The sequence below is a fragment of the Falco biarmicus genome, chromosome 13 (genome assembly GCF_023638135.1).
Source record: "Falco biarmicus isolate bFalBia1 chromosome 13, bFalBia1.pri, whole genome shotgun sequence".
Classification (NCBI taxonomy): Eukaryota; Metazoa; Chordata; class Aves; order Falconiformes; family Falconidae; genus Falco; species Falco biarmicus.
The window spans coordinates 6,360,279-6,373,750 of NC_079300.1; the positions used below are offsets into that span (position 1 = coordinate 6,360,279).

The following is a 13,472-nucleotide window of genomic DNA, read 5'->3' on the forward strand; positions in this document are numbered from 1 at the left end:
CATTGCCTCGTTAAGAACAGGTTACCTGTGAGCTTTAAGAATCCTCTGAGCAATCGCATCGCCGATCTTGTTCCAGACAACTTTGTCATCAGCACAGCTAATAAAAAACTGGTTCTGCAGGAAAAGCAAGCAAAGCTACTGTCAGACATTGCCAGCAACAACAAAAAAAAGTATTTGCATGCTTTACTTCAGACCAAGAGCAACTAAAGAGCAAACAACTGGGTTTGTGTGCTGTTTGAGTGGATGCTTTTTTAATTATTATTAAATGATGTGTGTGTCTGTGCTTGCTTAGGGAATGAATTAGTCCTTATTAGTCACACTCCTTAGGAAGTTCATGTAAAGAGCAACCTAACAAAAGGCTAAAAGAAGGATAATAGGCATCTCCATTCAGCCAGCACAGAGATTCATTTGGACATGGGAGATTCCTGCACCTCAAGGCTGTGCAGGTGCAAGACCAGCCCTGTGAGCGGGAGGTTTGAGCACACACAGGGGACACTGCAAATCCATGGAAAGGACAAGACGACTATTGCAGAGGCCATGAAAGTTTGCTGGCAATTTTGCAAAGAGGCTTGTGAAGGAGATATCTTCTTTTTCCACCTTGCCATCAGAAGGCTGTCGGGGTACATAGCCATCAGACTGGTCCAAAGACCACTGAAAGCAGTGGAAACAGCCCCAGAAATTCAGATGCTGTATTAATATCCATGTGTGTCTAAATTGATAAAAAATTAAGACCAAACCTCAAGAAGTAGAATTAGCCTCCTGATGGCTGTGAGCCATGCCCAGAGCATCAGGACTCTCCTGCTTTCCCTCACTGCCACTCACTTCTATATATATGTAGTGCTTGCTGTTTTCTATCACGTTGACGTAGGCATTGTGGATGGATTCCTCATGGTACTTAATGCCGGCTGACCAGTCAGCAGCAGAACGGATCACCTGCAAAGCAAAGGATTAACACCTTCAGCCCTGTCCCACTCAGGACACAACAGCATTGCAAGTGCATTATTTAAGAGGCAGCGCTCTTCCCTGATACTTTTGCCTGTCAGGATTTCACTAAATCAGGTAACAGACACAACACTTATCATTTATACTGCATTTGTAGTAAGAAGAATGGAAGCTCAAAAATAGTATTAAGGCTTAATAATGTTTTGATCAAAAATATCAATGCCCTGTCCCATTGCTGTATTACTGCCCTCTCCCACCTGAGCAGGTCGAGATGCAATAGAAGCAGCACAGAAGCCTTGTTCTTGCTTAAGGTCTTATGATTAACTGCTTTTAAACCAACTGAAATTTCCAAGCTTTAGGTGTGCCCACCTAATCGCTGATCTCCCATCCAGTGCTTTTTAAGGCTGGTCTCCAGCCTGGGCAACGCATTTTCCCCCCAGACAGGCGGTACCTAATTCCACGGTCAGCCTGGTAACACAGCCCATGCCTTTGTCCTGAGCACTCGAGGTCAGTCATTTGTTCTGCCAAATTCTTCCACAAGCTATCTGATTTGTTGTGATACGACTTTTAAAATTCATAGCAGTTCACTTGCCCACACTTAATTTTTACTGGAAATCCACTTTTAAAGTAGATACTGCAAGATCCCCCGGGCACGTTCTCCCCCTGCCTCCCGCAGTTTTTGTGCAAGGGAGCCAAACCAACATGTGAAAGAACCTCGGTCCGTGCTCTCGGCCAGGCTGAGCAAGCCCCACAGCAAAGAGCTTCCCGGCCCCGGCAGCCAGAGATGCTGTGGCATCACCCGCTCCCGCGCTTTGAGTCAAGAAGCAACCACACTATGCCCCAAGTGACATTTTCCTAGATGGAAATGTGTTTTTTAATTAAGTGTTGGCAGGGTATGTGCTCAAGGGAAATAATTATTTGTGGTTACCCTCTGTCTTTAAACATTGCCATTGAAACAACAGCCTTAAAATATCTCAACACAGCCATTTTACCAGCACTCTGGGCCAGTCACACGCAGGACAAGATCCAAATGTTGAGGACCTGTGAAATGCGTGTGTCAGTACATGCAAAATCCTGATGTCTTCTGGGGCTCAACAACATTTTTCCCTGGAAATCCCTCCCATGTATTTCTTTTAATTCTCTGTGTCCAGCTTCTGCCTTGCTCCACGTTACTCTCCCCATCCCCTGAACATTCCTGATACCCTGGCCCTGAGCTCTGCTGTCACATTGTCATCATCATCCATCATTCAAAGCAGGCTGCTGGCTGTGGCATGGCTGAAGAATTTCAAAAGCTAATTAATTTCCAGTAGTATACCAGTTAGATAAGGATTTGGCCTTTTGGTCCAGGTGCTGCATGCCTGAACGAAACCAACCCTCCCACCTCCAGAGCATCTCAGGAGGTGGCACTGAGGGCCATTGCTGCCGAGTAGCACATGACTCCTGAGCCAATTCCTTCACCCGGACAGAAGGAGCTTTCTCCCACAGCTCACTGAAAAGCAGATCCTGCAATTCCCCATTTGGCTGCTCACTTGGCCAACAGGAGGGAGCACACTGCAGCCTCCCAAACTGAACACTGGGGTCACAGATGCTTGAGTGTGGGAGCCAGCCTGAACACAAGGGCCGTCACAGCCTCTACCCATCCCAAACAGCTGCCCTTTGCTTGCACAACCCCCCGAAGGTGATGCTGCTCATGCTGGTGTGGTTTTAATCATCCATTTGGTTTGCAAAGCCAACGCTGCATGCTCCTACTCACCCCAGGCTGGCCAGTGCTAAAGCCCTGCAAAACACCACAGCAGGCAGAGCTCCTGAACAAAATTCCACCGTCTAGCAGTAATAAGGACAGAAAAGCAGCTTTTCCGAGTAGAAAGCAGGCTAATTCTTCCATGCACACAGCTCAGGCTGCAGCCTGGCAGGAGCTTGTAGGCCCTCCACCTCGACCAGCACAGCTGGCGATGAGCAGCTGTGCTGCCCCTACCCTGCCTTTTGTCCTGCTGCGGTGAAAACCTCGGGCCCCGAAGCCCATCCCTGGGTGCTGGGAACATCCAGCAAATGCAATCTGGAATTGCACTTCAGAAAGCTGCAGATTGTGTCTTCCTAGGTGACGAAACACTGACACTCAATACTTTTCTGTTTTTTCTGTTGCTAGTTAACTTTGTCCACGCTCCAAAGAGCCGCTTCTCTTTTCAAGATAAGCTGCTGAGCCCTGCACTGAACGAAGTCACTTCCACACCCTTTTTTACAGCAGCAATAACTGAAACCATTACAGACAAGAAATAAATGTACTTTTCTGAATTGGGAACTTGATAGCGCCAAAGCCCCTTGCTTTGAATTCATCTTTACTGCCAGAAGACAAGTTTATTCCAAACCAGGGGATGCCACCTGATGCGACAGAACCATCACACAAAACTACCCCTTCCCAGCGCCATAGCTTCCCACAGCATCATGCCCCAGCCTCCCCTGCCTTCCTCTTCACCCCTCCACTCGTCGGCACCCCAGCTCTCTCCACACGCCAGGCTGCCCGCTGTTACAGGACCATCACCCCTCTGCCCTCGCCCCAGAATAACGTGTCATGGCTCATCCTGAAAAGCTGACTCAGCACCACCTGAAAAGCTAACGCATCAGGTACAACCTCAAATCCACATGTGGAGGGAAGAGGCGCTTTCTGAAGATGCTGGCTTGGACAGCAGAATGGGTGTAAGGTGTTCCAGCTTGGACTTCCTGGAAATAGTTATTTTTAATCTGGACCACTTCAGTGGCCAGCACCGATCACGGCACAGCTCTGCAGCCACAGTGACAGGCGAGGAGATGACAGGACAAGGCCACCAACCTCAGCATCTCTGCAGCCACCAACACTGGCATCACATGAATGTGTCACGCACCCTGAGGAAACAAAGCTGTGACACGCAAGGACAAATACACACCTAGAAGTTTCCTACATAGCCTTTCTTTATCACTAATGTTTCATCTCACTTCTGGACATCTCTCCTTTCCTGTCAAGGTATCTGAAGTGAGCTGGTTCAGACCCAATCTATTTTCCCAGGTAAAAAAGGCCGCATGCTGCCCAGCGCAGTGCCCACCAAGTGGAGCTGGTGTCTCCGTGCTCCTTCCTCTTAAGCCTCACAACAGCTGCTGGAGTGCTGTGCCAGGCTTGTCATCCCTTTAATGTCTTTAACCGATACAATAGTAATACATTTGGTGTTTGCTGTGGGCTAGCGCATAAAACCTGAACAATGCAGGCTTTCATGCAGACTTCAAAGAGGTAAGGGCATTAGCTGTTGCCAAAGCATTAAATTTTCATTGCGTTTACATCAGGAAATGGATATTGCCTCACCACGTCACATCTTTTGCAGTGCTGGCTTTGGCTGATAACTGGAAACTCTGGAATAGAAACAGAGAGATGGAAAAAAACCTGGCACCGCCTTTGGCCAACAGCTATTTGACTTTTGCAAAAAATCAATGTGCAATCACATTGCTATTGTGAGCAAAGCTCAGAAGTTCAAATGAAAGAGGATGAGACCCCATGTCTGACAGGCTCCTCCTCTCCTGTCCCCAGCCGTACCTCCACATCGTTTCCCATGCATGATGCATTCATCCTCCCTGCCCAGGGGAAAGCCCCTGTCAGTGCTGCTCCTGCTATCTCCACCTTCCTGAAAGCACTTTCCTGCTCCTCTCCTCTGACAATGGAGAGCAAAACCAGATGGTACGACGAGGTCAAAATCTGTTGCTGACAGGTCAGTGGCTCGGGCTTGCAGCAACGTTGCAATCCCCACAGATCCTTTGTGTTTCCCCTTCCTCTGATCTGCCCATAATTGAAGACAGATTTGCAAACAAGCTCAGCAACAAGAAAACTGGCAGCCAGACTTTTTTCAATCACCCCACAGCCAAGGACAGTCACTGGATGCTGGATTTCACGTCAGGGCAGTAACTGCTGCCTACGAAGTCCCTACACAGCACCAAAATGGGGATAATGTGGGTTTGGCTGTTGGCCAGCCAAAGGATTCAGCATAAGGAACAACAATGTTGCTCTAATTTTTTTGGATGAAGAAACGGTGAAAGATTTTAGGGTATCTGGTTATTTCTGCACTGGACTGTGCTGCTGAAAGAGATGTGAGCACCTGCAGCCCTCTGGTCCAAAACTAGTACATTGGACAGGCAAGAGGCTGATATTCCTGCAGCCAGGAGGAGCCACACAGGGATGCCCTGATGCAGACCGCAGCAGCTCCAGAAAAAGGCAGCTGGGAGGAGCGGGGGGAGGTCAGATCCAAGCTGCAGCTATCCTGCCCTCTCTCCCCCTCCTGCAGCAGCCAAAACTAAAGCCCACACCAGTAGGAGAGCCTGAGCCACTCACTGACCCACAGCGGGGACTGCAGGGATGCTCAGGGCACTTGTGCCATCTAGGGATTGAGGAAAACCAGGCCAAAGAGACAGCCAAAATTACAGTATCTGCATGCAGATCCATGCCTGGGAGCTCAAGGAGATCATCACCCAGCTGCATGCAGCCCAGGGCCAAGGGACCTGCACCCAGGCAGGAGGGTGCACCAGCCCGGGCAGAGGAGCCACCCTCGCTGCTTCCACCGTGCTTGGTGCTGCAAAATGCCCTTCTCCCACAGTCTTCCCTCATACCGGGAAGGCTGGTACATTGCAGGGCAACATGTTTTCAGCCTAGTATCATAGAATGTTATTTATCTGGCTATACGCAGGGCTGAGCTACCATGACAGGTCTCTCAAAGCCACAATTTGAGATAAATTAGAAATGAGCAAGATAGTTTCAAATGAATAATTTACAAGCCAAACCTGTTCTCTTTTTGCTGTTTATGGCGTCGCAGAGAACAGCCCCTCATTTCCTGGAATGTATTGGTTATTTGCAATGCCCCAGCAATGTCACGACGAGGCTAGTTTTCAAACAGCTCACCCATCACTCAGCACTGGTGTACGCAGCATTGATCAGTCATCGCCCAAGCTCCATCCTCCTCTCCCACAGGCTGATGCTCTGAGCCAGCAGCTCCGCAGAACTGCCCAAAGGAAAGCTGGACCTAGGCTGCACTCACTGCAGTTCCTCCTTCGGGAACTGCTTTCAGTTCTGTAATCAGTACAACGTAGCTTTTTGCTACAGCAAACCTCATGATTTAGAAGTTGAGGCTTATCTTGCAGTTAGAACTCAAGAGACACAAGCCCCTCACTTCCACGAGAATGAAATTTCCCAGGAAGCTGGTGTCACAGACACAGCTGGAGTGGCATTTACAGCCACAGGGAAGTATGCTGATGCCCAAAGCCAGGTTATTTCTCAACAAGCTGCGAGCATTGTTTTGGAGGCTGATGCAAAACACCCAAGATCGTGACACCAGATCCCCTTGCTGGCCATCCCTCACACCACATGGGGAGGAGCAGACAATGCCCTGGCAACCCACAAACCCAGAAAAATGCATTTTGTTACACTAAGCTTCCCCAAGCGCTGCTGTCATCTGGGCGGACCATTCCTTACGAAGAGCAAAGGCATGTGTTTTTTCCTGGTTTTGGTCTAATTGCTCTCATTTCATACATCTTTCATCCACAGACACACAACTATTTTGCTGCTTCAGCATAACTGTTCTGACTGTGTTCTTCAACAAGTCCAGGTTTCTGCTGGATAACCTGAGTATTCAATGTATGCACTTCATATAGATAACTGGGTTTCTAAATATAGGTATTTTGGCAGTTATGACTGAGAGGATGATTGTCACAAACGAGACTGTGGGCTGACTGTGCAGAACTTCAGAGGACCCACAGGGATGAGCGACTGCATAATAAAATGCAGATGAAGTTCAATGCAGAAAGCAACAGCCTCGAGCCTCCACTTAATGCTGGGTTGTACCTGACCACTACTCATCCGAGTGAGGCATCAGAGGCCCAGTAGCCTGCTCTAAGATCTGAGATAAATATTCAGTGGTCAACCTCAACCCATCAGGCCTTCCCAAAATGTAAAAAACAAATGTTAGACATTAGAGGAGCAGCAGAAAACAAAACAGCTATACAAGGTCATGGTGTTCCCACAGCCTGAGTGCTGCATACAGCTTGGTCCTCTTACTTCAAAGGCAAAGGTACAAATTAATGCATCTCTACTGAAAGAGTTGCATTATTTTATTGTAATTGAGGATCTGACCATCTATACTGTGAGTTAAATAAGAGGTTTTTATCTTTTAATTTCAAGTTCTGTAGAGGGTCTGTCAAGTATCAATACTTCCTGCTGGGAAGATGCAAAACAAGCTCTCTCAGGAGTATATGAGCAGGAGACCATCAACACCCACCTGGACTGTAGCTTGAATAGCCTCGGGCACCTGATACTTCAGCTCATTTGCAGTTTGCTGAGATTTTGGCAACAGGAAGGGGTAGGACAGGGATCGGTATTTGGGCTTCATAATCTGCCCAGGGGAAAAAAGAAAAAAAAAAAATCCTTGAAAAGATTGCAACATAGCAGAATAACATAAAAAAAATAATAATAAAATGCATGCCTCCGGAGGACACGTGAATTAGGCAGAAGCTGTATTTACTTCCATGCCCCAGCAGCAATGCCCACAGCCCACCTTAGTGAAGTTCCAGCGCTGGATGAAGTGTCGGGCGACATCACGTGCTGCTTTGCCATGCACCACAGACGAGATGTCATGCCAGGGCATCCTTGGGGTGGTGTATCTATCAATGAAATCTACGGGACAGGAAAGCACGGTTGGACCTCCTCAGACAAAGAACATGAATATGAAAAAGCATGGCACCCACTCCCCCCAAGCTGAAGTTTCCAGAACATGGCACCGAGGCCTGTCCATGAACCATGACAGCGTAATTGGCTCTAGAACCTCTTAAAGGGGCTTTTGCTGCTTCTTCCTAGCAGTCAAACCAAAATAACCTCCTTACCTCTGGCTCAGAAGCAGGAAAAAAATATAGTTTGAGACTGAAAAGATAGGGAAGAGGGTTTGTGGGGAATGTAATGACTTCCAGGGTGCAAAGGCACTTACCAGCAAAAGGTTTGTCAAGTTGAACCCAGTCTTTAAAGACAAAGTTGCAATAGTCTTTGCCATGCCAGAACCTGGTTTCCCCTAGCAGCTCGCCAACACCCGTCTTCAAGCTGCGGATGGATCCTTTATCTGTCGCAGGCAAACAAGAAAACAAAACCACACACTGGTTTGTGAGTCACAGCTGCCCATCGCGCACCGCTGGCGAGAGACTCGCTGCCGCGGAACAGCGTTGGTGGGACCTGCCAGTCCCGGTCAGCCAAAGCAGATTTCTCCCTAGTCTTCCTGTTGCTTTCAAAGGAGATCTATTAGTATTTTTTCTTCCTTATTGTAGTATTTGCTACACAATCAGAACAGGTTGTATATGACAATCTGTTACTGAACAAAAAGCAGATGCTGAATGCTCTCTACATTGGACTTAAAAAAAAAAAAAGCACCCTATAGTAATTTCTCTTTCCACAGTCCTATGACATCTAAATAGCCCAGCTGTGACTGCCCTTAGTAGATATATGTACAGGAACAACACATATATCATCTACTTAATATATTTTTCAATACTGTTGAACTAATTCAACTTCTCTGCTAGAGGGTTTATTATTTTGCCTCTACAGCAGGGTGTATCTCCTCTAACAGAAGCTAGTCTTTATTAACGAGAACGAGATGATTAAAAAGCTCATGTTCCCTTATTCAGTAGTGTGGGGGTTGGTTTGTTTTACTGTTTTTCCAAATTACAATGTCATCTTTTGATACAAATTTACCTGTTGAACAAATGGATCCTAAATTCCAAATCGATGATGATTAAAAATGGGCAGAAGTATTGTAGACAGAGATACTCCCTCCTGACAGGATCCCTTTTCTAGAGCACAGATTTTGGCACAGAGTGAACCCTTTTTTCCTCGCTCTTAAAAGAGCCAAAGCCACCGGCCTAGACCATGAACACTTAGCTAGCGTTATTTCTTGACACTGAGAACTGCCTTCATCTGCCGCACCATCTGCTAGTGCAGTAACTGTGCAGCAGCATGCCAACAGCAGTCTTCTCTTAACCCGACCACATCACCAGGTAACCATGAAAAACCCTTAGTACAAAAAAAGAAAAAAGCCCCTTTCAACAGTCAAAGCAGCACACAGCAGCAGCGCAACACGGCCAGCTCACCCAAAGCAAGCCCTACCAGCGCCGCTGTAACCCCACCGAGCCAAGCCATGCCAAAGCGCCATGCAGCAGGCGTGCAGCATTGCTGCCTGGGGGTGCCTGGGTGGCTAGTGAGAGTCCGGGTGGAGCTGAGGAATCGCTGGCTCGGCATGCTCAAATGGGAATGGGTGGGACACGACGTCTGGCCGAAACACACTTCATGTACCGAGCTTCGATGAGTGTACACCAACTGCTGAATGAGCACGAGGTGACCACAGGGGGGATTGCACTTCATTTCCATGAAGCAAATGCATCTCTTCCTTGTTACCTCCACTATTTTGTTTTATAATTGTCAATCAATGCCTTAGAGGAAGATGTTAGCAAGAGGAAGATGTTGAAGAACACCTCACCCCATACCAGAACTCAAAGGCATCTCAATGAGGTACCACACTGAAACAGGCCCCTTCAACATCAGTCCAGAGATCAGAACAGCTTAGTGCTCACAACCACCGAGCTCCTTTCTCAATTGAGTATGCTTTCATTGATTTTAATACAGGGCAAAGGTGGGGGGCCCAGGTCTCCACTCAAACACAGGTCTGGCAGCAGCCACTTTGCTGTTTCCTCTCTCTGTTTGCATCTCTTCCTGTACCAGGCTTACTTTAAAATATCCAAGGCAGAAGTTCCCAGCCCCACTAACAAGCCGTTCCTTGGCAGGATGAGAGCTGCTGAAATCATCATATCCCAGAATCAGAGCTATTTCCTCAATTGTTCCCTGCTGTCATTATTGCAATTCTTTTTTTCCCTTTGAATTTTGTTGCTGTGGGTTTTTTTAATTTTGTTGGGGTTTTGGTGTGGGGTTTTTTATTTTATTTATGCTGCAGTTTTTGTAGCTTCTGGAGAAGGCTTTTTTCTGCCAGGATGTTCTCAGAGGGGTGCTAAGGATGTTGGGAGAACAAGCACCAGCAAAGGCTGATCCCAGCACCCAACCTAACTCTCACCATAGTTATAATGCAAAAACATCAGCAGCTAAAGCCTGAAGGGGTCCGCACCTCTGCCTTTCCTCACTTACCCTCCCGAGGCTCAGCGAGCCCCTGCTTGGATTCACTGTGGTGATGAAACATTTTCAGATGGGGCTTTAAACTCTGGATTATATTCGGTTGGCTCCTAGTGGGGTTACAGTAACCTGCAGAAAGTCAAGATGCTCTATTCATGGCAAAAACACGTGTCCACTACCTCTGTGCTGGTGCCTGATGCTGTCTGAAGACACCTTGCACAACAGAGGCTCAAACGAGATCTCAGTTTGCTGAAACTACAAGTGGCCAACAGGCAAAGGACCAAACTCAAGGCCCAACTGATTTTAAACCAAACAGATGAAGTCGCAAAGCCATGGCTATGTCCTGAGCTGACTGCAAACGATGCTCCAGCAAGGCTTCCTCCGGCGAGAGGCAGGAGCAAGATCCGCAGGGCGCAATGGAAACTCAGATAAGTGCCCACCGTGAGCAACATGCAGCTTCAGGAGCCGAGGACTTCAGAGACAGATCTCAGGAAGGACTCCGTGCTAGAACAAGCGTTAAGCTGACCCTTGTAATTTTAGCTTTGAAGCTATTTTTAATGTGGGGAATGAAAAGCTACATTCAAATATTCAACTCTTGAATAGTCTCTCCTCTCTAGTAAGTGGGTAAATGAGGAATACTTCCGTTTAAGTGAACCGATGTAAACCTAGGTAACACTGGCCTATGAGAGGGGATAATCACCTTCAGAAACTGTTTGGCTTGTTATAATCACTACAAGGTGAGAACAAATGTTTCAGTTCTCCCTTGCAGGAGCAAAAATTTCCCAACAATATAAACATTAGATATCATGTACACTCTACCATGTCACCTGATGGCTCACAGCAATCTCTAATTAAACTAAATGCAAATCCACTTAAAAATTGCCTTGTATATTTTGCAGCAACACAAATTTACACATTGACTACATGTAGCTGTTATTCTGGTAGTTAAGAAATTCGTCGACTTTCCTTCCTCACAAAGAACACGTTACTCCAGAAATTATGTGAATCTGCAGGTACACCCACCCACCTCCACATACACTTTGTACATGTTGTTTAGTTGAACAGCGTTACTTACTTGATTCACTGTCGATGCTGCTGACGCTGTCAGCATGGTGCATGCCATGTTTATGGAGATGCTTGTAAATACTGAACCTTGAAAACTTCTTAGGTTTTCCTACTCCTTTCATTTTTGATATGTCTGGGACATCATCTGCATTTCTCTGGAACAAGTGGCTTTCTGGGGACAGAGCTTGAGACTGCAGAGGGACATGCTCATATGACTCTGCTGCAGGCTGAAAAGACACAAGACACTGTTGCAGGTGATGTAAGGACAGGTTCCCCTTCAATTACAGATTGTCATGCATATCAAAGCTCAGAAACAAGCACGAGTCGAATTTTGCTCTGTGACAAAGGGAACTAGGAATGCCTTTGGGGGAGAGAGTCTGCACTGAGATGGCACTCGACAAGAAAACCCGGTAATACCAGCAGAATTTGATTCCATAATTTTACTCTGGGCTCTTACTCCCCTTGAAAAACCTAGACCTCTCTACATTTTTACGAGGGATGTGGTTGCATACAGACCCACGTTAGCAGAAAGCTTGGCAAGCAAGGCACCTGCTGAGGGCCCGAGTACCCAAAAGTTTGGAGCACTCTGCGACTGCTTACTGGGCATTTCTAGCTAAGTTTTACTGAGAACGCAGCCTCCACATTGTGACTGCTGCTCCAAGCTCCAGGGAAAACCCAGCTGTCTCCGTGCCCTGGCAAGGGCTGGTCAGCATCTAGCCCTGAAGAGTCGTTCAGTACTCGGATACTTCCCATTACTCTCTAAACCTCCTAAACCCAACGCTACGTATGCTTCGAAGCAGGCACAGCTTGTTCAGCCCCACCACAAAGCTTCCATGCAGACGTGACCGTGGCCACCAGCTGGAGCAAGCCCACTTACTGCCAGGTTGGTCATTGACACCGACTTCGCCGCCGCCACACGTTTCACACTGCCCACATCGGTCAGGCGGTGCTCGTCGTCATCCCACCTGCCGTACGCCAAGTCAATGCCGCCCACAAATGCCACGGACTGGTCAACGATGACGAGCTTCTCGTGGTGGGCCCAGAGGTACACGGAGGAGGACACGTGGTCTGGGTGTCTCATCACCTAGGGAGAAAACCAGCGCTCAAGCTCAGTGTCATCACCCAAATTACATCCCTCCAGCCAGAGGGCTGCCCAGCTTTTTTGGCTGCTCAGGATGATGGGGAAACACTGGAGTTTTTGAAAGATGCATCCACACAGACTGCAGTAAATGCTGAAGCTCCATGACTCCGTGCTAGTTGGGCTCAGCCTTACTGGAGGCAGGTGCTTCCCCGCAACGCGGGCATTCCCCGGCAGCAGTGGTTACTGGTGTTGGGATAGGTCACACTTACTTACACTTTGGTAGAGGACCATACTCAAGGAAGCTGTTTCAACAAATAAAATCACGCTTTCAGTAGAGCTATAATAGCTGAGCTTTCAAACACAGAGCTTGCTCTGTAACAAAACAACATATTGGTGATCTGACTCACTTCTTTCGTTGCCACTACAGAAGTGAAATGAGAAGTTGGCTGGCTTTTCCCTATTTAAAATCGGCAAGATGTTTAGCATTTGTTTATGAGATTCTTTTTAACGTGTTTACGGCAAAGTAATTTCTATATCTAAGCATACAGTACATAGTTTTTTTATTTTTTATGTTAGAGTAGAGCCATTAGACCAGCTTCCTGGGGAAAAAGCTACAGGATTTCACCTGTTTTGGGCTGCTCCCAAAACCTGCTACACAGCTAGCAGGTATCTTCCAGATACATCTTCCAGTCTTGCCATGAAGATGATGCTTCCCTTCACTGTGGCAACTGACCAACTGACGATAAATCTATTGTTCTAGCAGTTTGTTAGTCACCCTCATGCATAATATATATCTTATTGCTCGTTAAAATGTGTATATCTCTAATTTCAAGAGACTGGATCTAGCTTTATCTACTGATTCGTCTGCCACAACTCATTTTCTGTTCAGTGGCACAGCAGCAGCTTAACAGCACAGGACAGTGCAATGCTCTTTATTTATGATGGGAACATAAACATTCAGCGCTGACTCTGGCCCTCTGTGTTTGAACAGAAATGCTGAAATGAGACAGCATTCTCAAATGGTAATTTTCCATTTGATGTAACCCCATTAACTTGTCATACCAAACACGTTTCTTGTGAATTAGATGAATAGTTGCTTTGGCAAGTCTGAACTAAGCAATTTTAAGTTCAGTTATAACCTAATGAAGTTGCCAGATGTAGTAATCACTGTATGGGTACGCCCTCACACACTATTCCCACCACAGTGGTGGGAAACAC

General features: G+C 47.0%; 1 protein-coding gene across 7 annotated transcripts in view; it reads right to left on the bottom strand.

Annotated features, from left to right (window-relative positions):
- The window catches only part of PLD1 (phospholipase D1), a 75,886-nt gene that overhangs the window by 14,810 nt on the left and 47,604 nt on the right, over nucleotides 1-13,472 (bottom strand). For 6 of the 7 annotated variants that reach the window (XM_056358178.1, XM_056358180.1, XM_056358181.1 and 3 more), the window contains 8 exons: nucleotides 12,051-12,257; nucleotides 11,184-11,400; nucleotides 10,124-10,237; nucleotides 7,929-8,057; nucleotides 7,503-7,621; nucleotides 7,227-7,340; nucleotides 823-933; nucleotides 26-114 (listed from right to left, as the gene is read on the bottom strand). In XM_056358178.1, the coding sequence (XP_056214153.1) occupies nucleotides 26-114; nucleotides 823-933; nucleotides 7,227-7,340; nucleotides 7,503-7,621; nucleotides 7,929-8,057; nucleotides 10,124-10,237; nucleotides 11,184-11,400; nucleotides 12,051-12,257 (1,100 nt within the window). The remainder of the gene's footprint in view (nucleotides 1-25; nucleotides 115-822; nucleotides 934-7,226; nucleotides 7,341-7,502; nucleotides 7,622-7,928; nucleotides 8,058-10,123; nucleotides 10,238-11,183; nucleotides 11,401-12,050; nucleotides 12,258-13,472) is intronic. The other variant, XM_056358182.1, reaches the window with a different exon arrangement.